The sequence below is a fragment of the Chaetodon auriga genome, chromosome 10, assembly GCF_051107435.1.
Source record: "Chaetodon auriga isolate fChaAug3 chromosome 10, fChaAug3.hap1, whole genome shotgun sequence".
Classification (NCBI taxonomy): Eukaryota; Metazoa; Chordata; class Actinopteri; order Chaetodontiformes; family Chaetodontidae; genus Chaetodon; species Chaetodon auriga.
Window position 1 is genome coordinate 5,337,647 of NC_135083.1, and position 25,747 is coordinate 5,363,393.

The following is a 25,747-nucleotide window of genomic DNA, read 5'->3' on the forward strand; positions in this document are numbered from 1 at the left end:
TGTTTGTATTTACCCTTCAAGCAGATGTAATTTAAAGAGTCTTTAATAAAAAAAAAAGAAAGTGTGAACCAGCCAAACATAAAAACTTGAGGCCTAAACAGATCTTATGTCTCCTAACAGAAGAAGCAAAAGCAAAACATGCTAAAATCCCTCAACACCAACACGAACATTAATCTTTTCTACCATTTGGAATTTCTACGCTCTTACAGTATCGAAGCAGAGATGTTGTTAACCTATGAATATAAAATCCAAAATCAAGACGAGGGAAAATATATTGTTCTATTACATCCAAAGTATAAGATGACCATATTAAACGTTTCCAAATGAAGCTCTGGATAAAAACGATGCGAACAGCCAGCTCCGTCTGAGGCGTGAAGCTGGATCACATGACTTCGTAGCCGCTGCGGATGCCTCTCATCAACAAGCAGGCGAACACGATGCCCATTATCTGCAATTAATCGCACACGGGAAGGAGAGGACATTGATTTCAGAGTTCCTGAGCTGATATTTTCAGAGAAACTAACATGTTTATGTCCTGTAGCACTTTGCACAAGCCAAGTTGAGAAGTCTTTAGAGGATAGTGGAAGGATAAAACCACGAGACAGGACAATAAAAATACTATAAAACACATCAAACTTAAAAGGAGTAACAGTATCCTCTCAAAGGAAATCATTTTAATACATATAAAAGGGTTAAGTAAAACTAACTGGTTAGGTTTAGGTTAGGGTCAGGGCTCAGATTGTTTCTGTATCTGTGTCACATACCTGCAGGAAAGCAATAACGAGAGCTGCGACTATCACCCACTGGATGTTTTTCTTCAGTAAAGCCTCCACAGCATCGTGACAACCCTACAACAGAAGGACAAAGTTAGATCCAGGGTGGACTCGCTGGATGAGTTGTTATTTAAGCGACACGCTGGCTCCAGGTAAAGCACGGACTTCTTTTTAAACGGCTGTTTTGTTGACACTGGCTTTACTTCCTTGTTGTTTTAAGTCCCATGCACCAATGCTGGACGTGTAAAAACAGGTAATTATCACAAAATCAATTGTTTTCCCATTCAGATCTCTCTTTTTTTTAAATTTACCTTGGTTCTGACCTCATTAAACCCAACATGTAGTAAAGTACTGAAGTGGTGACTCTCTGTTGATTATACATTTGATACTATTGCAGGTACTGAAGCTAGAAAAAAAAAGATCGTGAAGACTGATGACACTTCCTCTACTGTGAGTGACTTGGGTTTTTTTAATTTTATTTCTGAACTGGTATCAAAAGAGGTGTTGACTGCTGTTTTTTATACTGTTATAGCACATAAGTTTAAAAGTCTGGTACCGTTACAACATTATGGGTCATGAATAAACAACTATATTCCTTTTGTTTGCCAGAAGTCTGAGGTCATTTACAGCAGAGAGGTCCAGTTTACATACACTGTGCAGGGACCCACCACACACACATAATGTGTGTGTGTGTACACACCTATTTGACACAAAGCAACATTACAATCCAAATAAATCTTAAGGATTCTGTCTAATATTTACTTTACACTTAGCTCCGGTTTGGTCTCAATGGTGTCTCTTTAGCTTGGTAGATGTTTGACTTTTTCCAGCAACAAGTCGCTGACCAGGTCAGCTGTTTGTAACTCAACATGTTTATGGGTTCATGGGCTTATCAGTTTTTTTTTTTTTTTTTTTTTGTTTTGCTGAAAATTAGCTGCTGCCATGTGAAACACAGTTGTGAGACTGACAATGAGGAAGCAAAATAGGACAGAAGAGTTGGGTCATAATCTATGCAGGTTCCTCACAGTGTGCAGCTTCCTTCACCTCACACTCGTCACAGTCTCACTGTTTACTCCTCACTCTCCTACAGCTGAATCAAACCTGACATTTGCTGCTGCTTCGCTGTGAAATCATTCAACTGTGTCGTGAAGCACTCACAGAAAAAAACAACAAATTTGTCACAGAAGTTAGCTCTGACTGAGCTCATTCATCAGAAAAGTGTGACAAACTTCTCTGTGGTCTGCTGTTGTGTGAAAAACTACTCCTACTGTGTGCAGCAAGAAACCAGATCACAGATGGCCTGATGGGAAAAGGCTGCTCTGTAAACAGATACAACAGTTCTTCTTCTGGTGCACTGCTGACAAATCAGCTGCTCAGCACACATCTGCTGCAGCACTGAATCGCCAGAACAACCAGGACTAAGGATTTAAACTAAATGCCACGTTCCCTTCACAACAACACATCGAACAGTGGGCGCTTACCTCCTGGTGCACTTTGGCTGCGTCTGTCATGGCCCCGATTCCACAGTTGGCAGTGACGTTCACACAGCACGAGTCAGGCACAGAGTTTCCTTCAGGTCTGAAGTTTCTCCAGTCAGAAGAACTGTTCACACCACAGCATTTCAACTGCAAGTGCAAATGCGTCAAATAAGAACATTTAATAAGGACACGCCGGCTATAAGGCTTAGCAATGATAACATGACAAATTTACAGGAGAAGGACATAACTTGTGTCAACCGATGGTGCAATGAAAAACAAAGTCCTGCCATACATCCCCGACCAACAGGATGCAGCAGTGTTATGTGAAGGTGTTATCAGACTGAGTAAACAGTGAGAATGAGAGTTTACACTGAACTCACATCCTGCTGCAGTTTGTTCACTGCGTCTCTGAATTCAGCTGTGCCGTTGTTGTAATTGGAAATCATTTCAGTGAGACTGTCCTGGACGACAGCTGAGAGCTAGACGGGAGAGACAACACGGAAGCCAAGTTAAAACCACACCTTGTGCTCTGTCTTACTGAACACACAAAACAGTGAAATTCTACACTCACCTTGTTCCTGAAGACGTACCCAGCGATCGCCGCTGCAATCTCAACAATGACGATCAGCGAGAGGAGGATGGCAAACTGAGGGGAAAAGAGAAATGAAACGCATTTCAGTAACTTAGATGACTCTAAGTGACATGCACGTGCTGCACACACGTTATTCATGATTCAGACGGCAAAGTGGTCTTTGCTGTGGTCTCAGAGACGCCACACTTTGCGAATTACCGTGGTGATCATGCAGTAGTTCTCTTTCCAGGCGCCACAGCAGCCGAAGAAGGCGATGAAGAAAATCACCACGCCGACTCCGATGAGGACAATGGGAGCTCCTGAGGCTGACGCATCTCGGATCATGAAGGTTTTGTGCAAAGCCACTTGAACCAGGATTCCCACGACAATCAAGGCTAGGCCACATAACTGCAGTAAAGACCGGGAGATTAGCTGAGGGTAGAATTTGTTGGCTAACTTCTGCTCTTTGTGTGTAATACAAGCACGTTTCTTTGGTTTGAGCCTACTTCGGAAACAGTAATGTTTTATTTGATTATCTGGTAACACAATGGAAGTAGACACTAAGCCATAATTATCTGAGTTTCATAAGCAACGGATTACCTAATTTTGACATTTAAGCACTGCTAAATACTTTGAGTGATGTTGAAAAAATGTAAATCCAAGAGGGCAGTTTTTCACTCAAGAAATTTTGTGTCCAGGTTCAATTTTTTTAACCAAAGGAGAATTTTTGAATTTTGATGTCTGAACTAAACGACTAAGTAAATCTAATTTGAGCAACTTTTCAATTTTCAGATCCAAAATAGACCAACTGAATTACAGAAACCTGAAAACCAACCAGCATCTACAGAGTCTACACTAAACTAAATGCTGACGTCAGCACACAAACATGCCCACGATGACAACGCAAACATGCAGATGTTTACCAGGTATAATGTTCACCACATTCACTGTCTTAGTTTGGAGCGTCCGCATGCTAACATTTGCTAAAGTAAAATATTTGAATTGTCTAAGGGGTTTAAAATGTCAATATTAAGCATTTAGTCAATCTGATTCAAACTTTTCTTTCCTTCCATGAACGTCTCATTAAAACAAAATAAGTAAGCCCTAATGCGAAATAGACGGAGGGAAGTTGCAACAGCCTTCAGTTCCTGTACGCTGATGTAAAAGTATCAGGTGGTAAAATGTGATAATCACGTGTCACTGTTTTAGGTGGGCCGACAACAGCGTTTCATTAGACCTTTCGCAAACATTGTGTGGGTGAAATGCTTCACCATGATCAGCTGGGATCAACAAGCTCTAAAGCAAACATTACAGTCAACTGTGGTGGGATCCAGTTTCAGGGAAGGCAGGAATTGGACTACTAGAACTGAAACAAGCAGTTGATTAACTGATCTGTCCATCAGCAGAAAACTAATTAGCAAACAACAACTGTTGACGGACTGCTGAAGTCCTTTTTCAGCCAAAAATGCTGAACATTTCCTTCTCCAGAGTGAGGACTTTCAGTTCTTTTTGTCTTACTTTCTTTAAACTAAATACTTTGGATGTTTCATTTCTGGTAAAAGAAAGAAAAAAGGAATTGGATGGCATCAGTTTTGGCTTTTCCAATTAAAACTGTGATGGGTTTTTTCTTCTTTTTTTTTTGGCTATTTTCTAACATTTGATGGACCAAATTATAAGTCTCATCATTACTGGCAAATTAATTAATAAGGAAAATAACTGGCAGTTGCAGCCTTATAAAACACTGAACTCTGCTGTGCCTCCATTGTGTCTCTGAGCATTTTATTCTTATTTCATTAGACATTAAACAGACCTTCAAGGGCAAACAGACTGCATCAAACTTAAGACTAAAAGATGTCACAGTGAAAAACTCGCCGCCAAAACTTTCTCCTTACAACCTTCCCTAAAACCTTCGCTGTACATTATGTGCAGTGTATGGGCAAAAGAACCCTGCCAGACAGAACCATAAACAAATTATCATGAATGTTGGCTATGAACAACAGCGACGTATATGATGAGCACATCAATGTGGGTGTTTGGATGAGGACGTCATTAGTCAAGGGGTCACATGGACAGACTAAGAAGTGGAAAAAATGACCACAAGGGCAGAATAACTGTGAGTATGTTAACAGATAAGTCTGGAAAATCCACTGAGTCAGACTTTGGACTGGTCATTGTTTATGTCAGAATGTCAGAAAACTGTGCAAAATACCATTTTTCCAAGAGTTAACTCATTCAGCTTTCTTGTTTTATCTGACCAACAGTCCAACGCAACTACTATCACAGAAGGAAATTAAGAAGAACAGCAAATATTCACATTTGAGGAGCTGGAACCAGTGATTTTTTGGCTTTTTTTGCTTTAACAATGACTCTGGTGATTAATTGAGTATTAACATTGTTGACTGACATTCTGTTTCAGCTGGCCGATAAATAATCAAAATATGTGGTTATACTATCATAATGGTTATGTGCTCATTTGTGAGTCAGACAGAGGACTCATAAACCTTTTTCCTGACACGAAGTAGCACAGGACAGAGACATAAATCCACCTCGGGCTTATTATAGAAGATTCAGTGCCAATTCAGATTTAATCCTTCCTTTCGTTCTTTCCTCAAAGCCAAATCTCTATAGCAGTTTTTGTTTAACTTCTATTAAAAACAGTAGAGTCAAGTTACAATAGCACCCAGCCAAACTGGTCTTACTACTCTGCGCTTTTTAATAACATACTGCATGAAAGCATTTCAATTAAAGTGAACAGAAACACAGGGAGCAGGGATATGGGGATGAAAACCTTCATATTTACACTGGAAGTCTGTCCCTAGCCCTGATATCAGATGACCCATAATCAGCCCAGTTTGTTATGTTATCCATGCTAAGCCCTCGCTGCGGCTCTCTCCTCGTTGGCACCACCAATGTAAATATTTGAGCATGAGTCAAATAGGTGGCTAATAATTGACATAGGAAAACAGAAAGGAGTGAACAGAGCAGGCAAACAGAGCAACGACAGCCATATCAGTCCCAGAATAGAACAGAATAGAATAAAAGAGAAAACAATAGAAACAGAGTCATAAAAATATAGCTGTTTATCTTTTTTCCTACTTCTTGGGCCTAATTTCTTAATGAAAATTTGAAAATTATGTTTTTTTAATAAAAAAATAATAATTGAGTAAGTATTAAATTGGAAACTGTTTTAGTACCAATGGTGGTACTAAATGGCAAGCAAAATAAGTAAAAGCAGTAAAATCACTTTTTCCATTGTGAATATATGATGTTTTTTTCTGTTCTATTGTACTTTTGGACTGTTGGTTGGACGAAACAAGACATTTGAAGAATACACTGGACTATATATAATCTACACTATAATGAAGTTGTGGGCAGATATAAGGACATTTTTATGTGTCTGTTAATGTGCAATTGCCTACAACCACAGCATAAAGCTTTCACTGGCATTGTGTCAGTGCAGGAGGGGAGAAGAAATAAAGAAAACGCGTCTCCTGGATGAGTCACATGATACAGTTACACTATGAAATCTGGTCATAAGATTCACATTCCATCATCACCACCTCTCGCTGTAAAGCTCTCAAACACGCGATGGAGAAACCGCAAACAGGTTACATCCGGGAAACGCTTGGATCAGTCCAGGATATTTGAGCTGGCCTCATGTTTACGATCCTCCACGCTTTGATAAATCTGATCTCAAACAATCATGTGAAGGGGATGTCACAGGCTGTGTGAGCGTGTCTGCACATCAGCTGATTTAAGTGATGATTACATACATATGAACTGTGTGTCACCTGAATGTAGGATAACAGGACCAGAGTTCATGGTCACGGGGATTGTAGGAAGGAAAAAGTCACAGAACTAGTCCAGCAGTGGACATACTTCTGCTCAAAACATAAGCTGATTCATCCTGATAACATAAATCACACTGAACAACATAACCTAGGCCAGGTTTGCTCGCTTGCGGCTTCCCTTCACTTCCTCTCTGTAACACTGTGTTAAAGGTGCTGTTTGACAGTCGACATGTCAACACGTGATGAGCTGCTACTCACCCAGAAAATGAAGTTGAAAAAGAAAAGCAGGAACTTGACACATTTCATTCCCCCCTCTACGCCCATGGCTGATGTGGATCTGTTTCCTGGATCAGAAAAAAAAGACACCTGTGTTATATTTCACTCACTTTTACCAGGCAGATGACCATTACATCAACTGTGCTGTCAGCAGGACTGTGGCATACATGAGTCATTTTAGTCGAAACGCCATTAGCTAAAAAAAGCCATGACCCCGTGAACGGAAGACCAGAGGCAAACTGCGCATTTTGTCTATCAGGACATATCGAGGCCAGTGGACCACACATAATCCCATTATTCCCAGTCCAAACACAAATACCCACACTTTAACATATAAATCAAAGTTTAGAGCCACCTGCTACTTCATGAACAGCAGACGGGCCCTGAAAAAACGGCAGAGCTGAGCTTCAAATGCATCAAACAGCAACAGGTCGAAGTGTTAATCTGTGCAGAGGCCTGTACGACACATCGTCTGGGCCCTGAACGGATCAAAAGTGCCGTTTGGAGGAAGAAACAGAGCCTCCCAGTCCTGCCCCGGACCGTTAACCACCGCTAGCAACAATACCCGCTTTGTCGCGGGCCAAATTACATCAACCACGGCGCTTTCGCTTATCGAATTTGTGAAAAGTTTGGTAACTAAATTAGTGTTATATAAACACAAACAGCAAAGCTTCTTTAGACACGATTCTTTCACGACTGTCGAGACAAACGTCCTCTCTTTGCCAACTTTCTTTTGTAAGGAAACATTCTTCGAAAATATGGACGGTTAGCAGATTTTTTTTTTTTTTTATAGTGCGCTACTTCGGCGGTCATTTGAGCCCTACCTTTAAGAAGAAGTCCTTAAAATCCAGCGATGAAAGACGAGGAAGACGAAGTGTTGAAATTTCAGACTAACTTCAGTCGTTTATAGTCCCTCCCTCGGCTCTTCTCGCTGCTCCCCACCTCCTCCTTTTCTCGTCTCCAGAACTTCATATGCCGCATTCAGGGTCTCCTCGTTAAACCCATGATTGCAGCATGCCGCCCCCAAAAACGTGGTCAGCCCATTGGGTCAGATCGTTCCGCCAATACAATTTGTAAAAACATTCTGTTTCATTTGAGCCAATGTTTGGTTAAAGTATAAGTTTTGGTTAAAGTATATTGTACTGCAATGACACAATAAAGAGCAGGTAACAGGCAAGCAGTGGATGTGTTAAAATTTATTATAACAACAGTTGCCAAGTAATAAACATAATTTCAGTCTCATGACCCACATTTGCGAACTCTTATCTGTAGTATGTCAGATGCACTGCCACTTTAGACCATGGCATGTCTTTATATGATAAATGATTAACACATGTTAACTACAGACAGCAGAACTGGAAGGCACTCTGAAATATCCTGTTGGATTCTGTATACCACGGTGCTTTATGATTGATAACCTACTCTGGTTCACATACTCATCATTGTTCACTTTATGATTTGGTTGGCTGGCCTTCACTAAGTCTACAGAGGCATCTTCATTTGTATGTTTTTGTGTACAGGGCCATAATGTACTGTACTGTGTGTAATCTCCTGACCTCCAGCAGTCTGCAGCTCCATTCATCCAGGTCACTTCTTTATCAGGTTCCAAGGGTTTGCACTGAGCTGGGGAAAAAGCCGTTCCTCTTTTGCTTTACTTTGGATAATCCATAGATCATAATCCATTGTAATAATCTAGTCCTATTGTATGTTTGATGTTTGTATCCCCTGTCTGTGTCTGGTGTTTTATTTCTATCTAAACTGCAGCTGGTGTGCTGTCCCCCCAGAAAAGAGATTTCAATCTCTGGGACTTCTTAGTCAAATAAAGGTCAGGAGAATAAATAAATCATAAACCAGATTCTCTCCACTTATTCACATTCTCGAATATACTAAAACAGAATCATTATTAACAGTAGTTCAGATGTGTTACAGTCATAGGAAATGACTGGTTTGCCTGTAAGAAACGCCGTCCCTCAAATATTTCCTCTTTTACACACTGAGTAACATCCTCAGACTGCTGAATAACCTCTCCTTGTGCAATGTCTTCAAGCCACAACTTCGTCAAAACGCAGGAAGCATTTTAAATGCGCTTTAAACAGGCTTTATTTTTAAGCCGGGCATCATTTTGACGAAGTGAGCATCATTACCCTCCAAATGTATATTATAGCCTAGAATGAACGGACAAAAAAGGTTGAACAGAGTGAGTTTTTATGGTTCCATTGTTTTTATAATGTGCCTGTGTCTGTTGTATCTTTTATATCCTTTAAATAGCACTGATATGAGAGTTCAACCTCAATTTCGTTGTGCCTGTGCAATGACAATTAAAGATATTTGAATTTAAAATCAAGATGGGAACCTTCGTTAGCAGTGTTTTCCTTCTCATAATTGATTATGTGCTCTATGATATAATATCACCTCTGACTCATGCTGAACTTTTTTTTTCTCACATTAATGCTCTTAAGTTGAGTGCAGTGGACCAAATTGCTGATCTCAGTTGCTCTCAGTTTAATCTGTACCACAAGCATATCAAAAAACAAACATCTGACTGCTCCACATCCTTGAGCATATCTGATGACTGATAATATCAGCTTGACCTGGTTTAATGTAAAAATTCACTGTGAACCCGGGATCTGAATGTGGTTTGTGATAAAGTAACTATATTATCATTTGACTGGTTTATGAGGGATTGATTACTTTGACACATATCTTAGGTTCAGTTTTACTTTCAGCACTCTCTGATCTCTAACTGCAATCTGTTAAATAACTCCTTTGACTGCATCGCAGGTGCAGGCAGATTTGAAAGGCTTCACCTTCTGTAAACTGCGGGTCCACAATGATAACTCTGCTGAAATGCAGTAGCGTCATGAGGTTCAGCAGGTTGGCCGATGGCAGTGCTGCACGCCACGTAGGCCTATGAATCAGGGTGGTGTGTCAGTGCAACATGCCCACAATGATAATGCCACATGCTGATGCTTCACAGTTGTAATGTTTACCCTGTGCACCATAGTAGTTAGCATGTTAGCATGCTAACATTAGCAAGTTAGGAACAAAAATAAAGTACAGCTGAGGCTGAAAGGAACATCATCAGTTTTTCAGGCATTTAGTCATAAACCAAAACATTAGACATATTTAAATTTTGACCTGATGATGGCGCTGTATGACACTCAATAATAACATTTGATGGCCTGCCAATCAAAACTGTGTCCTTGTTTTAATACTTTGTCTTTCAAGTGGATGTCAGTTTGACTTATAGACCAAAGAAACAAAGATAAAACTGGGCATAAAAGTCTTTCATCACATGTGAAAATAAGAAAAGGGTGGTCACTGCCATCTGGTGGTATAAGACTGCAGAGACGTAACCCCTCAGACATAGCACTGTTAATTTTTCTTACCATGGAACCTTAAAATTCACTTTAAGCCCTAATGCTCACACACATCACTGTGTTTTCATTGGACAAATCCAAGTACAAACTTTATAGTTTATCTTTCAACCGCCCCCATATCTCTCCTTATATTTACTTACTCCGCCAACATCAAACTACAGGCGATCTCGTTTGTACCAAAGGTACACAGTTTAGTTAGAGTTTCCATCTGGGCTGCAATCTCTTAAATGAATAAATGACGAATTCAAGTCACATGAGATTATCTTAAGCATGAAATAATGAAATGAACACATATAGAGGTTTTAATCTTTTAAAGGAAGTCTTGTTTATGATGCTTTGCTCGGATGTTTCGTTTTGTTTAAAACACATAACAGGCAAAGAATACACATTTTCACGTTTGATTACAGGGTGGCAGTCACAATTGCAGAAATACCGGAGAACCTCACCCCCAAAGTAATTATATCACTATTCAAATAATTTCGCTTAAAAGGCGTAAAATTTTAAGTGTCTATCTAAACCTACTGTAAAATAAAAATGAATCTATTCGTAAAGTAATTAGTTTAATTCAACTGTCAGTCTCTGTGGAGACGTTAAACGTCCACTAACAATGACGACATCGAGTATGACTTTTTGATTGGCTGAGCAGCCTGTAACTCAACCGACCTGCCGGAGTAGGAAGGGGCGGGACAAAACATAAGAGGAGGGATATGGTGCTATCATCATGGCGGGATGCATGAAAATGAGAAACGGTTTCATTACTGCAAGTGCTAAATTAATGGTTTTCATGGTGCTACTGGCCTGTTTACCTCAAACCTCACACCAGGAAACGGGTAAGAAGCAGTGTTACGAAGCAGTAACAGAGACTTTCATGAATTTGATACATATTTTAAACGAGAATGATTGCTCAGGCTAACTCATGTTAGCTTGTGTTTAGTGCATACTTTAACGTTACAGAAGTTACTTGATGCCGACCCTTTGTGCCGCTTACTCTCGTAGCCCGGTCACTGCGAGCTAGTCTCTCACTCTCTATATAGACACAGGAGAAATGTAGTTTAATTTAATCATTTATGTTGCAGTACTAGGTTGAGTTGAGAACATATATGTAATCGAGTTTACCAGCCCGCCCCGCCCTCAGGCTGTTCGTAACGTACCAATGAAAAGACCAGTGCAGAAACAGAAAGTAGTCTCATATCTGTGAAGCTCGGTGTGAAGGGAACAATAACATTAGCGTGCTTACACCCTACCTATTTCTACACAATAAATCACTTTGCAACAACACTACATCTGTTAAGATCACAATATTCTTTTAAGTAATTGTTCAGGCTTATATAGTGTTTTGTTGGGGCTGTCATAGATGCACTCAGCTTTGACGCTTTGAGGTCGTATTTTGTGTCACTATTGGATATAATCAAGGCTAAAAGCATCATATCAAACTAGATGTGCTAGAAAACAAACTGTTTGGTCTTTTAACCTGGATTTAAGGAGGGGGGCTACAAATTAGCTTCAGTTAAACAGCCTATATATATTTTCCATCTGTTGTACTGTTTAGGTCTACGTAATGTTTATCTGTATGGTCTCTGTTTAATGAATATATAAATAAATATATGAGCATAAACACAAACAGACATTCAGCTACTGTGTATAAGGAAATATGAAATGATACAGACAAATAATGCAGGTGTAAATACTCTATTTTCAGCAGCAAAATAATAGACATCTGGTGCTCAGTAGTCACTAAGAGATGCACTGTTTACTCCTGGTTTAGTACTGTTTGCTAAAAACTCCAGTGCCCAGTTTTTGTGGGCATTTTTAAAAAATGAAACAGTATACTGTTTTTGTAACCCATTTTTAAAGATTTTCGTCTTTAGTAGGAACCTGTGGACATAGGCCTGGGTGCTACATACAGGGTAGGGAAGTCAGGAAGTATTGAAGGATGGACTAAGGCAATGTTGTTCTTTTGGGTCTTTTCATGAAATTTATTGACAATATAGAAAACAGTTAATGACACCAGCATTATCCTTCAAATACTTCAAGTGAATGCCTTTCTAAAAGCGATATCTTTCAGATTTGTTATTCACGTCACAGGTTTGTCTTACATACATGCCTCTGCTTATCAAACCCAGGTAACAAACATCCAGTCACTGATCTCCAGGATGGAGGGGAGTATGTCCTGTCAGGGTCCAACAGGTTCTGTTATAAAAACAATATCGTGCCGACCTGGAGGCAAACATGGACACGGATTCAGGTAAGTGACATGAATGGTGCCAAATCCAGTTCATAGTTAAAACTCTTTCTCAAACCTAAAATAATTAGATGTTGAAGGAGTGCTGTTTTCACACGCTGCCTTTCCCTCCCTCCCCTCTGCATGAAATTCGTCGTTCTAACAATATCCTATAGTGAACTCAGTTGATTTGGCCCATGACATCTTATGATTTCTGACAGGTCAAAGTGTGGAGTTCCAACGTATTCAAGGTGAAGATTGTGGAAGGTGAGGAGGAGCTGCAGGAGCTGGACCGATTCAGTTTCTGGAACTGGTTTCAGAGCTTGTTGCGTGAGCGGCACAATGAAACCACTATTAACATCAGTCTGTTCAGCAAGAAGACGTGCTTCAAGATTGATCCTGCAGACAAAACTCAATACACTATCAAGCACCTTCGTAGTAAGTGGAAAACACATTAACACAATGAATTTGCTGGATATTGACAGATATTACAGATGATGTTGTTTTTTTCCTTTCAGAGTTTGATATCTATATGTTTTTGGTCTTCCTCGCTGGAGTGTTGTTGTTCATATTTGCAGATTCACTAAGCAGGTAGTTGTTTTTACTTACGATCTATTGTAAGAGTTAACAGGCTCAGACATGGTGTTGACCGTTTTTTCTGCTTACATGAAGGAGTCAAGTTTTCTTCTACTCTGCTGGTATGAGCACCGGCATGATCGCCTCTCTCATCATCCTCTTTTTCATTTTGGCCCGCTTTTTACCAAAGGTAAGGTTTCATTGTTCTCAAATATCCACGATTTTACTGGTCAAATCACGTTGGTGGCATGCTTAATGACTGTACCCTTTGTGTTTGCTGTTCCCCCAGAAAAGCCCTTTTTATGTGTTGATTGTTGGCGGCTGGTCGTTTTCTGTTTACGCCATCCAGCTGGTCTGCAGGAACCTCAGCCTAATTGTGCGAGAACACTGGCATGTGGCATTAGGTACAGACCCTTCATAAACACAAACTGTATATAGAATTAAATTGGAAACATCAGACCAAAGCAAGACACTTATTGTAGTATATTAAAAAGCTATTTTTAGACCACTGAGCATACAAGACTTTTAACATGAGTCACATTTTTAAGTGAGCATACACATGTCTCTTAAAGGTCTTAACACAGATTAGTCTCCTGACTACAACCTCAAGGCACACAATCAGGAGTCGGTCTTTTAAGTAGTTAGTCAGTTAGCTTTGTTTGTTATCCTTTCAGAACATTTCTCTGTGTCTGTGGCGACTGTATGACAAGTACAACCACAACAGAAAAGTCACCACAGTTAAAGACAGACATTTGACAATAAAGTGCTCCACAACAATCAAGAAGTAAGTGCAATGCATGACACATAACTCCTATCACCAGGATCTAACGGAGCTACACCAGAAGCTTTGAAGGATCTGTGGGCACGGGAAGTCCGCAGAGTTCCTGTTGAATAACTACACTGGTTAGCTCCTCTGAAACACTGTCTGAAAACAATTCTTCTGTTCTGGTGTTTTTGGCAGGTTATGTAGCAGTGGTGGGATTCATCAGTTTTGCTGTCTGTTACCGTTACGGTCCTCTGGTGGATGAAAAGAGCATTAACATCTTGTCGTGGACGCTGCAGCTGTTTGGCCTGCTCCTGATTTATTTAGGGATTCAAATTCAGCACGTTGCCTTCGCCATCATCTTCGCAGCGTTGTTCTCCAAAAATCTGGAGTACCCCGTCATTCTGGTGGTTGCTGTATGGAGGTGAGTGTTTACAGAGCGGACAGAAGGTGGCGTAAGAGTACAGTGCTATATTAAACTGAAAGTCAGCTTAAAAACAGTTTGTACTGTATGGTGTTCCTGTTCCCTCATGCAGTATAAAGTTACTCTGTGGTTGTAAATGAGAGTGTCACACCTTTATTTCCTTTATTGTGTGTAAGCGTTTTTGATACTGCACAAAGTGATTTGATAAGCTTCACTGTATTTTAAGAGTCATTTGTTCTTTGGAATGTCGTACATGTTGTCTGCTTTTTCCAAATTGACATCGCTTGAACTACTGTAGCTCAGAGCTGCGATATAAAGGCCTACATTAGATTGAGAACCAATCCTCATATTAATTTCTGATAATTTTTCTTTCTTTCTTGCTGTGTTGTACAGGAAAATCAGACGGTATGTTCGCTGGAAGCCTGAGCCACGTCGCCTGTTGACTGAGGAGGAGTATCAGAAGGAGGGAGAGGAGGAGACTAAGCGAGCACTGGAGGAGCTAAGGAAGCACTGTAACAGCCCAGAGTTCAGCCCGTGGAAGGCAGTGTCCAGGCTTCAGTCTCCGAAAAGGTGGCTAGTGTGATAAGCCAACAATAGACAAATGCACGTGAACTTAGATTTGGGACTGGCTAACAGCTCAGCAGTGTATTTCCATCAAGAGATCATTTAATTGTGTTTGAGTACTGTAAAAACTATTCACTCCCCTGGAAGTTTCATGTTTTATTGCCCCACCGCATTGAATCAGAGTAGATTAAATGTGGCTTTTTTTTACAATGAGCAACAGAAAAAGATGAAACCACAGACGGTGCAGGTTTTGCCACAATACTGACTTACCAAAAGTTGGACCTTCCAGGTACAGTACAGGTGTATTTATGCTGCAACCCACTGAAACCCCTTGACAGATGAACTCTGTTTAACTAATCGTGGGAAACCAAATGGCTGCACTGGTGATGATTTAGGTGTGTCCAGTAAAAGTGGGTGATACTAAAGAATTTTGTATTACACGAGTAAACGCGAGTGATGATTCAATTCAATTCAATATTCCTTTATTTGTCCCATGAGGGGAAATTCCAATAATGATGCAATAATTGAAGTATTAATCCTTTATTGATGCTATTTTCAGTAGTGTGACTGACTTGTCGGGGCTGAGATAAGGTGAATATTTCTTACTTGAGTCATTAATTATTGTTAAATTATTGAACAGGTCACATTTGATGTTTGTGCAGTTATTGATCAACTATCTTGAGCAAGCTGTGTCTGCACATTTGTGATTGAAGGTATATGAATCTATCCAAAATACAAAATACTCACACTTTACCAGTAGGATCATGTTTCGGGACAGCGTTTCACTGAAGTGTGGCCAAATGCAAACCTTAAAGCTGGAGTTGGTAATTTTGGAGAAACCAGCAAGAATAAGATAGATTTAAAAAGTATAACATAAAAAAATCCTGTTCCCCTCCCTTCATAGCCTGAACCTCCAGAACACATGAACACGCATTGCCTGACAGCGCTAACTCCTCTCCAGCTACGTCTTGTCTCATTCACATGTAAGAAAACGGCTCAGGTTGCCATAAATGAACGAACACGGCTATTGTTAGCCCTCACAGATATCAAGCTGGCACGTTGAGAAATTTTGGCTGCACTCTCTCTGCCAGTCTTGAGTGACTACTCGCTGTAGCTTTAGCGATGTGTCTGCCAAGCTTTGTGGAGACTCTGGTCATGTGCAGTGAGTGTGCAGCAGAGTGCGTGCAGGTAGGCATGTGTGTAGGTAGACAGCCAGGAAATACATGACCTACTCCAGCTTTAAGTTGCATGTGTAGTACGTAGGTAATCATTAATACCAGTGTGTTTGGTGTGCTGTTTAACACTGATGTTGATTATATTGTCACTCTAATCCACAGGTTTGCTGATTTCATCGAAGGGTCCCCCCACCTGATGCCAAATGAGGTGTCCGTCCACGTGCAGGAATACGGTTTTGGGGGATCTTTTTTTGAGGATGAATTTTTCGACACGGACGACGAGGAGGATGACATGAAGCCTACGATGAAGCCAGAGTGAGACGGCACCATGTTGGATACGTACACAGACGGTTATTACTGCCTTTCAGAGAGGTGAGCAGAGACAGTTCTCCGTGGCTCCTGTGCAGAGTGATCCAGCGATTACTGTGGAGGCTGGATTAAGAAAAACCTGGATTGTCTTTTCAGTCTCAAGAGCCACACGTGTCCCAGCTTTCAACAAAAGATCACTGACAGTCACAGGGAGGCCAGTGTGGTCTGATCTGTAATTAGCTTAACAAACGGCAAAGCGATGTAGTGTCTAAGACTGTGCACTAAAGCCAGATCTCTTCTTTTTTAGGGAACAAAGGCTTCTGTTAGACCTGTTGGAGGTCAAAGCAAGTGAACTGTTACTGTGTGATTATACTTTGTGTTGTCTGTAGTCGCGTCTTAGAGAATATGTTCCGTTTTAATTTTCAAAACTTATTGCGCTCACAGCCTTTAGGCTCAAATTGGCTGCGATCAACGGCAGTGAGAGCATCCAGGTTACATGTGCAGCACATCACGTGATGAGTTCTCACCTGTCTGAGCAGCAGCATGATGGAGTGGTCGTTATTTTTCTAGCTTTCTGCTCAGGGAGGAAAAAGTTTGGTCAAGCTTGTATTTCACTATTTTCATTTTAATGAACTTAATTCAGTGGAAGTGTCCCAAATTATTTTGAATAAAAAAAATATACTTGAGCTCTGACGTGCATGAGCGTCATTGTATGAGATTAGATCTTAACAGAGGCAAAGCGTTAATAACGTGCTCACATGGCTTTGATTATGTGACGCATTTGAAGCCAAATAACAGGTTTTATTTTTCAATGGGCGCTTTAGCCCTCACCAAACTAGGATTTCTTCAGTGGTGGAAAGCAACTAAGTACTAGGTACTTGTACTTGTTTGTACTTTTGCTTTATGCCCCTGTCTACTTCCATTCCACCACATTTCAGAGGGAAATATTGGACTCAGCTATTTTACAGATCAAGGTTTTCCATACAAAATGTAGAATTTAAAAAAAAAATGGTGCATTATTATATACAACAAGCCGACAGTATGTAAGTAGTTCAAAGTAGCTTTACTGCAACGCATATCTTACAATAATACAGAAATACCTCACTGACTAGGTCCATTCTGCTGCCTAACTTTTACTTTTGGTACTATTAAGTACGTTTAGCTGCTAATATTTCTGTACTTATGCATGAGTAGCATTTTCAATGCAGTACTTGATTTTATTGTACTGCTACATTTACTTAGTAAGTAAAATATCTGAATATTTCCACCAAAAGATTTCTTCATGGATTTAAGATTTCTATCTATGGCTGCAACTAATAGTTTCCACTTTCGGTACAAAAACAAACTTTTTATCAGTCTTGACCGGTGGAATTTCCTCTTGACAGACAGCAGAGGGGTGAACTGTTTCAAGCACCTGTTGGTGCAGAAGCTAAATTTTATTTTAAGTGCTGCCGTGTACAGTTTGAATGTGCACATTTGGGAAATGAATCACTCAAAGTCAGCGTTATGAATGGCATCTTTTGTTTTCCCTCAGTTACCTAGAATCACAAATGAAACGGCATTTTGCTTTAAAAAGCCCCGGTCCCCCGAGTGATTTTTCTTGGTTTTCCTGGCGTTTGGGCCCCTGTTGCATCTTTAAATCTTCCCTGAAAATACGACCCTTTTTTCTAAGAAGTCTCAGAAAGTTCTACCATCTGCAGCCAGGCTGAAATTTCTGACCTTTGTTATATCTACTCTGCATGCGACATCACCTTTGGTATATCTTTCATGGTTCAAAAGTTAAAATCAATACAAAGTGATGACTAGCATGCACTACACATGCCACACCTCCGTTTTAAATATAGAGCATATATCTAACACCTCTCACCAAGAGGTCACATTAGATTAAAAGTGGAAGCAGAACTGGGAAAAACTGCAGTGGACGACCAAATTAGCTGTTCAAGCCAGATAGCGTTATCTTAAATCAGGTAGCTTTCGGTATATGTTGGAGAAAAAACCTATGTATTCATCCTGTTTCTTCCACTTGTTAGTTTCAGTGGGCCTATCTGATGACATTTAGCCAACCTGCCCTCTGCACATCGGCACTGGCTTCTTTACATTAATGCGACTGTCCTCGCAGCATTTGAAAGCAGGGAACACCCCGATATCAAATGCTGCAAATGGTCACACAGCATGTGTGAAACGCCTGACACTGCCGGCGTTATTTGCATCTTTCCCAGGCTCAGGCTGGCACAATCACATTCACATGCTGCTACAGTTCCTAAGAATTACTTCCCCAAAACATGCGTCACTAACAGGGAAACCTCACTGCGATGCAAACGCGACCACATCACACGCGGAGGGGGGGAATCCCTTGGATCTATGAGCATGATTGCAAACACTGTGACAGCCCCCCATGGTGGCTTCATGTTAAGAGTCTGGATTTCCCCACAGCTTGCAAACTGGCCCACATTTGATGAACTGATTCTTACAAACCTCCACACAAAAGGATGTTTCTACTCGACCGTGCAGTAATGATAAGACAGCCACGTGTACCCGCCGTGGAGCGCTCGCTGCTCATTTTATGAGGGGGGAAAGACATCCAGCTGTTAAATCAAACAGTACATTACATGATGATGTGTGTAACAGCAAAGCAAAGACTGCAGTGTTTATTGTAGGCCTGTAAATGCATGCTGCACGAAAATCCTTCACAGTAACTCAAGAAAAAAACTAACATGAAAAACAATGGAAACCTGTGCAAGTGTTACTGGAACATGAACCAAACTGCCACAATGAATTCAGTTTTACAGACGTGCAGTTTCCAACAGAAAAGCCGACACAGAGGGAGATGACATTTTTAAATTGATGCAGAAACATTACATTCGGAAGCAGTGCAGTTCAAATGTGCTCTTTCCTGAAGCCAAGGCTGGCTTTTGATAAACATACATCAGGTCAGTAAGAAAAAAAATGACTTTCATGAAACAGCAGTGGTACTTTCACCTTTTTTTTTTTTTTTTCAAGCTCCAAGAGGCAGCACAAACTGCACGTTTCGTATATTACTCCACACAGTGTGTACAGTTAAGACAGATCGGACTGGTTGTCTTCTCCTCGAACTCTAAACATAAAAATAGTTCAGCAGAAACAGAAAACTACAAGTCCAGTGTTGGTGGTTAAAATCCAGTGTTTAGTCAGTTCTGTCAGTATTTGTTGATCCCAAATATTCGTACTCCGTGAAACTGAGGCAACTTTGGGAGGAGGACACTAAGGAGGGAGCTCGTGTTGATTAGGAAATGTGTGGCATCGTATTTTGTGTAGAAACTGGCCAGAATGTACCTGCAGAGAGAGAACAGCATCAGAACACATCACAATCAACATTTAGATGTCAGTCTTATCACCAAAATACAGACACGACTAACACTGAGTTTAACATGAAAGTGAAAATAAACCCAAGAAGCAATCACACAAACGTCACCTCACAGGATGTTACTCTGCTAAATATTTGGTGCTTTTTCTGTTTCTGTGACGCTTCTCTGATTGGTGAGGTTAAGAAACGTGTCAACAAACAAAAGTTATGTTTAAACTCAGTCTTACTCACTAAAACACTGTTTATCCTCGAGGTCTGACAAATACACTGAATGCTTTTCCTTCCTCATAAAACACATGAAAAGATCTTTTACATCCATGTTTACTAGCAAGCAGATGTTATTTCCCGGCCTCTGTCAACGCATTCCTGCAAATCTTGGCACATGATGACCACAGTGGAATCATGTGACACCATTGGAAAGACTGTGTGTAACCTGTGTGCACAAAACAAACAAACAAAAAAAGAAATGGGGACGCACTCAAAGGAAAACTGCTCCATAGCACTACTAGAGGTGACAAACTCTACAGGTTACCTTTAAACAGCCTCATGTTTCACTCGTGTAGGGGATGAATTAGTTGTTGAGATATTTCACTGTGGACCAAAGTGATGGACTGACACTGCAGTGCAGTTTGTCAAGCGATACTGCAGAAATGGCTAAGAATATTTTTCCCGGGACATGCAGCATTAGCACGATATCACAGACGTGTGTGTCCATCCAGTGCATATTTAAGACCCCTTTAAAGGATCCTTGTTTCAGAATGAGTCAGCTGGAGACCTTTGATTGTCAGCCAGAGACAGCATTTTAATCAAATCATGATGCTAACCTTAGCTTAATTAACTAGCTAGCTGAAGGTGATAAGATATGCTAGCAGCAGTCGTCATTTCAGACAAAAAAAAAAATCAGTGGTTGCTGGTTTGACATGAGACGCCAACTTTTTTTAAGAAGTAAATCTGCGTGAGAACTGAAGGCAGGTGAATTAGCCGGAAGCTAAGTCCAAAAAGAAGGCCAGAGGATTCCCAACAGCCAGAACAGGTGGGTGGAAAACAGACCCACTGCAGCGACCTCCCCACATAACTACACGCTGATTAAGCCATCATAGTGAAAGAGAAACTGCAAACCGGGGACTCCCTAAGAACTTCCACACGGATAGGCGTGGTTTTGCAGGACGGCGAGCTCCGTGACTTTTCCAATAATTTGTTTATCTGGTATCGTAGCGACGCACATGGAAATTGGTAGTTGGCCTTGTTAGCGTGTTTGGCCAGTTTGCCTTCAGGGCTTTCTGCCAGAAAGCTTTTGGGAAGTCAGGTGACAAAGAAAAAAAGAGGGATGAAGTCCAAGTAGGTAGCAGGTCATGGTGGATGAATGGGTCAAACACTTCATCCAGGAGACTGGAGTCTGAGTCCTCAATGTTGATTTTTCATTTTTAGACTTATTATTTTGGTTTGAATGAAAAATCATAGTTTGGGTTAAAATAGTAAATCTGGCAGAAAACCCAGAAGATGAGGCAAACAGGCTGAGGTGATGCACAACACTACAGCGATAACAGAAAGAGGATCCCTCACCTGAGCAGATTTCTGTTGCTGAACATAGTTTGGTTCATCTAAATGTCAACATATTTTAGCACTAATCAGTCGTGTAGATTTTCCATTTTTTAATGTTATGGTGGTCAATTTGAGAATTTAGATTTAGATTATAAAGGAAAAAAAGAATAATTTCTGCCTTAAATTGCAATTAAACATGATTTCTGCTGAAGGTTTCATCTTGGGGTTAAGGTGAAGATTAAGTTAATAAACAAATATTTATTTTCCAGTTTTGCTGGTTTAAAAGGTCAACCAGCTGACAAGAAGGCGCATCAGCCGCACACAACTGTAAGGCACCGCCCCTGGGTGAAATACCAAGTTTTTAGAGAGGCCCCAGCAAACCGTCCAGCAGTGCAGATGACTTCTCAACACGAGCTGCAAACATACTCACAGAACAATTGGTGAGATAGTGAGGAATTTGCGCGAAGATGTGAACTGGACACCGTAGTCCATCTGTTCCCAGTGCGTGAGCAGACGAGCTTTGCCTTGGTCTGGTGTCTCAAACGGAGTGCCCTTCACTGTGTGTAGAAACAGGTACATCACCTGGACAGGACAAACCACACAGAGGGGACAGACAACTACCATTAGTCACAAAGCTTTTTTAACCTTTGACTGGATCCAGGTTAGCTGGTTCCCCCTGTTTCCTGTATTTGTGCTAAACTAAGTTAAGATAAGCTAAGTATCTCCAGGCTGTAGCTTCATTTTTCAGTTTCACCCTTGAGAATGTACACACAGTGAAGTGACACCCTGATGTCTGAGAAAACTGTGAACAGCCTCAGACGACTGCCAAAAACAGTCTTACTTGAGAAAAGTCATTGTGATGTGTTTTGATTTTTATGTAGTTTCATATTTAACACATGCATTTTAATACACCAGAGATGTTCCAGAGGCTCATTTTAACTCACCAGGTTGTGGATGACATTGGTCAGGGTCCAGACGAGCGGCACAGTGAAGAAAGGAATGCTGAGCAGGACGATGTGCAGCACGACGGTGAGCAGCAGGTAGGTCAGCCATATTCCTCTGCTGTTCATCACCCTCGTGTTGGGGTTCACCTCGCTGTGAGCTACGCCCACATTCATCTGAGACACAGAGAAACAAAATGTAAGAGTTCAGGATGCTGAAAACAAGAGCCTGACATTTGAAGAGGCACGCACAGACTGATCTGCTGAAAGATCGACCGCCAGAGGTTTTTTGTCATGTTTTTCATTGATAAATCCTCAGGCTGCAACTAATTAGGATTTACATGGTCAAATAACCCACCAAATTACTATCAGTTATTGTCTGATCTGTTATCAAATGTCAGACAATGTCATCTTTTCAAATTCAGCTTATTATCACATAAGACAAAAGCAGCAAATCATCACAACTCTGGATATTGATTAATCGACAAATCACTGATTATCAATTACTTTCACAGAGATTAATCATTACTTGATATAAACACACATACATGTACTTCAGTTACTTTCTGTACATTTGTGTTCTTATTGAACTAGTTGTCACTATAAATTAATGCTAATGCTAGTTAATGAATCTGTTTTGTTTTGCTCCTTTGTAAGTGCTAAATGATTAGACCTCTGCAACTGTTACATTTATGTGGGCTCGGGTGGAAACAATCGGTCGTCTGATCAAAGTGTATTCATACACAACAGAAAACTAATTAATAGCAGCTGCTATAATGGTTTGATTGGGTAAGTCATTTATCATGCAAAAACACTGTATTAGGACTAGTACTGTACTAGTCCAGCTTTTCAAATGAGAAAATTTCCTAATTTCTGCAAATGTTTAATATCTGCAGGGCATTTGCTCAGACAAAAGTACCCATTTGAAGGGATCTTGCGACAGACATTTTGCACTATTTTATGGTAATCGAAAACGTGAAAAAATGCTATAACAACTCTAGGGAAAAAGTCTCCGCCCAACTGAACTGTTCTCATTGCCTAAACAAGCGCACCATCCCCTCACACGGCTCCCCGGTCACTCAGTCACTCAGCTACATGTAGCCGCAGCATTCAAACACTAGCCAGAGCAAAAAGCTACAATTAAATCGCAATAACGGCCAACTGTGTATTATCCTAAAGTAACACGACAGTAACCGTTCACACAGCGCCCAGACTTTTTAACTTCAGCTTAACAGTTAACGGTAGATAACGTAACGTTAGCTAGCTAACAGTCGAGCTGCTATCTACAGGTTAACAAGCTAACGCTACTTCAAAGTTACGTTAATCATGAAGTAACAGTGACACACTACAAGAGACTACTGATGGGGGTTACAGCTTCCGTTTAACTGCGACACATTCACCTCGCCCAGGCGGCATTTCGAGGTTTACAGCTTTACATTTCAACGGAGCAAAACTTTACCTTCCTGTGTTGTCGTTGCTCACCAGGAAATTCCTTGTTTTTCTTTAACCCCGCCTTCGCTAGGCTCGGGCTGGTTGTGCTGCGGCAGGCATCTGTCGAAGCTGCAGCCTGTGGCCTCCTGTCCCAACTGACGGCAGGTGATCGGGGGGCTGCTGCCTTCCAACAAATTCCCAGGACCTCAACTTCTCACACTGTGAACCATAGTTTAATATCACCATCAATTCCCATGGTGCTGCTAAATGTCATCACGAAAACAGGGTATAAAGGGATGAGTGTTTACACGACAGCCTGCGGCTTTCACTTCAGCTTTCAGATGCTTTGCACCTGTTGACCTGTTCAGTTTGCTCCTCAGGTGGAGTTTCACTGGACAGAATGTTCAATCCTCTTAAATGTGGTATAGACATGATAACAACCAAATTATTAGACAAGCAGTATTAAATTTAAATTAAATTTAAATTTAAAAGTTCAAAAATGATACAGTTTACAACTAAAAATGCACTGCAAACATCATGTCAACAGCCTGGACTGTAGGGGGCTTTGGCATTGGCAGGCCTGTAAAAGTGGTTTGAAAGAAATGGTGGAAAGTACTTGATGGATAAGTCTGGTGATAACTCTGTAGTTTTCATATTCCTACTGTACATCATACTAAGAAGGCTATTGAGCATGTAGGCGAAGCTTGATGTAGCCTCCCTCTTTGCCACAAAGCTTCAATGTTGTCCAAAAACCATTAAAACAAATCAATGAAGCTGTACTTGGTGACAGTGAACATGTGCACCATCCCGCTGCTGCAGTGAATATCCACTAAATCACCAAATAGTCCTGATCAAATCTACTGTTTGCTCCAGTCTGAGTAATGTTTGCTAAACAGTGCCCAGCTGTTTTGGGGAAATTCCTGAGCCTTTTTCAAAGACGAAAACGTGTATCTGTGAGCCATTTTCAAAGATTTACGTCTTCAGTCGGAATCATTTGGCTTGAGGGTGAGTGCGACAGGCTGAGGAAGTTGGAAAGCACTGAGGGACGGATTAACACGTTGTTTGTTTTGGTCTTCTAAGTGGATTCGTTGACGATAAGAAAAACGAAAAATGAAGCCAGCCTTTCACCAGTACAGTATTTGTGTTTTACCTGCTATTTCAATTTCATGCCATTAGAAACATTAGATTTGCACCACCAAAATATATTATCAACTGAGGCAAATCCTGCATCACCGGCTGACTTTGTTGCCCTGACTCAATTCCTAAATAAAGTTTTGTTTGATTAAATTACCACAAACTAACAGAATCATTGGAGTAGGAGTACTGGCTGCACCTAATGGGACCTTCGAGGTGACGGTGCATACACTTTGCACAGAGGGCAGAAGGTGTGGGGTCAGTAACAGCATGTTTTTGCCCCAGGGGCCTCTAACAGGTTAGTCCGGCTATGCTTCAGCTCCACTGCATTTCAGATGCAAATATTGTGTTGTTTACTCCACTATGTTCATTTTTACATCTGTAGATACTCCTTACTTTGCATATGCGGTTGATATATACAAACAGTTTTTGAGTCATAAAGTAGGATGAAGGTTATTAGCTGCACGCGCGGCAGAGAGCTTCCCAGTAGTGTGAACTGTGTGTAGAGAGATCAAATGAGGAAGTGATGTAATAATACACATGGATTAGATGTGCAGGACATCCTGAGGGACTTTAGCTTGCTGACTCAGTCATTCATTGACACATTTTCACATGGACATTTTATCTTTGTATGGATGTGTAGCCAGTATATTTATGGGCCTTGAGTTGAGACTGAGAACTATGAAGATGAACAGTTTATGGAATAAGATAGAGTTAAGTACCCAAAAGTACAGAAAGTAACAAAAATTAGTTTCACCTCAACCACTTACAACATTTAAAGACTTCTTACACATTAGCACATTAGCAAAATTAATCCAATAATACAACATGCAAAATACACAAGTGCATAAAATAAGATTCTGAAAAAGGGTTTTCTGCATAATGAGTGCATTCATTTTTGATACTTTCTGTACATTTTGTTCAAATTACTTACATACTTTAACTTGAATTTTTAATGCAGGGCTTATTTATATTAATATATTCATAATATTGATATATTATGATGTGTAGCTCTTTCTTGAAAACTTAGTGGAAGGAGTAACAAGATGGGAATG

General features: G+C 40.5%; 3 protein-coding genes across 3 annotated transcripts; 1 reads left to right on the plus strand and 2 right to left on the minus strand.

Annotated features, from left to right (window-relative positions):
• Positions 1 to 25: 25 nt before the first annotated feature.
• Positions 26 to 7,863, minus strand: cd63 (CD63 molecule). The gene is made up of 8 exons (XM_076741228.1): positions 7,714 to 7,863; positions 6,872 to 6,957; positions 3,042 to 3,230; positions 2,823 to 2,897; positions 2,632 to 2,730; positions 2,255 to 2,398; positions 765 to 848; positions 26 to 448 (listed from the first exon to the last, which is right to left on the minus strand). The coding sequence occupies exons 2-8, from the start codon at positions 6,935 to 6,937 to the stop codon at positions 383 to 385; spliced, it is 723 nt and encodes a 240-aa protein (XP_076597343.1). The 5' UTR covers positions 6,938 to 6,957; positions 7,714 to 7,863; the 3' UTR covers positions 26 to 382.
• A 3,066-nt stretch (positions 7,864 to 10,929) lies between these two features.
• Positions 10,930 to 16,986, plus strand: nemp1 (nuclear envelope integral membrane protein 1). Its single transcript, XM_076741419.1, has 9 exons — positions 10,930 to 11,099; positions 12,393 to 12,514; positions 12,712 to 12,928; positions 13,009 to 13,081; positions 13,163 to 13,256; positions 13,356 to 13,470; positions 14,028 to 14,253; positions 14,647 to 14,823; positions 16,155 to 16,986. The coding sequence occupies exons 1-9, from the start codon at positions 10,991 to 10,993 to the stop codon at positions 16,309 to 16,311; spliced, it is 1,290 nt and encodes a 429-aa protein (XP_076597534.1). The 5' UTR covers positions 10,930 to 10,990; the 3' UTR covers positions 16,312 to 16,986.
• A 1,933-nt stretch (positions 16,987 to 18,919) lies between these two features.
• Positions 18,920 to 23,677, minus strand: ormdl2 (ORMDL sphingolipid biosynthesis regulator 2). Its single transcript, XM_076740032.1, has 4 exons — positions 23,587 to 23,677; positions 22,131 to 22,304; positions 21,617 to 21,768; positions 18,920 to 19,613 (listed from the first exon to the last, which is right to left on the minus strand). The coding sequence occupies exons 2-4, from the start codon at positions 22,302 to 22,304 to the stop codon at positions 19,478 to 19,480; spliced, it is 462 nt and encodes a 153-aa protein (XP_076596147.1). The 5' UTR covers positions 23,587 to 23,677; the 3' UTR covers positions 18,920 to 19,477.
• Positions 23,678 to 25,747: the final 2,070 nt, after the last annotated feature.

What these genes read in the sequence shown, in the direction of transcription:
- ormdl2 (XM_076740032.1), bottom strand. Translation starts at nt 22,304, where the DNA reads ATGAATGTGGGCGTAGCTCACAGCGAGGTGAACCCCAACACGAGGGTG. An exon ending in CCAATGTCATCCACAACCTG is followed by an intron (nt 21,769 to 22,130) that starts GTGAGTTAAAAT and finishes TGTCCTGTCCAG; the next exon opens with GTGATGTACCTGTTTCTACA. An exon ending in ACTATCTCACCAATTGTTCT is followed by an intron (nt 19,614 to 21,616) that starts GTGAGTATGTTT and finishes CTCTCTCTGCAG; the next exon opens with GTACATTCTGGCCAGTTTCT.
- cd63 (XM_076741228.1), bottom strand. Translation starts at nt 6,937, where the DNA reads ATGGGCGTAGAGGGGGGAATGAAATGTGTCAAGTTCCTGCTTTTCTTT. An exon ending in GGTACGTCTTCAGGAACAAG is followed by an intron (nt 2,731 to 2,822) that starts GTGAGTGTAGAA and finishes TCTCCCGTCTAG; the next exon opens with CTCTCAGCTGTCGTCCAGGA. An exon ending in TGAACAAACTGCAGCAGGAT is followed by an intron (nt 2,399 to 2,631) that starts GTGAGTTCAGTG and finishes TTGCACTTGCAG; the next exon opens with TTGAAATGCTGTGGTGTGAA.
- nemp1 (XM_076741419.1), top strand. Translation starts at nt 10,991, where the DNA reads ATGGCGGGATGCATGAAAATGAGAAACGGTTTCATTACTGCAAGTGCT. An exon ending in TTTGCAGATTCACTAAGCAG is followed by an intron (nt 13,082 to 13,162) that starts GTAGTTGTTTTT and finishes GCTTACATGAAG; the next exon opens with GAGTCAAGTTTTCTTCTACT. An exon ending in ACACTGGCATGTGGCATTAG is followed by an intron (nt 13,471 to 14,027) that starts GTACAGACCCTT and finishes TGTTTTTGGCAG; the next exon opens with GTTATGTAGCAGTGGTGGGA.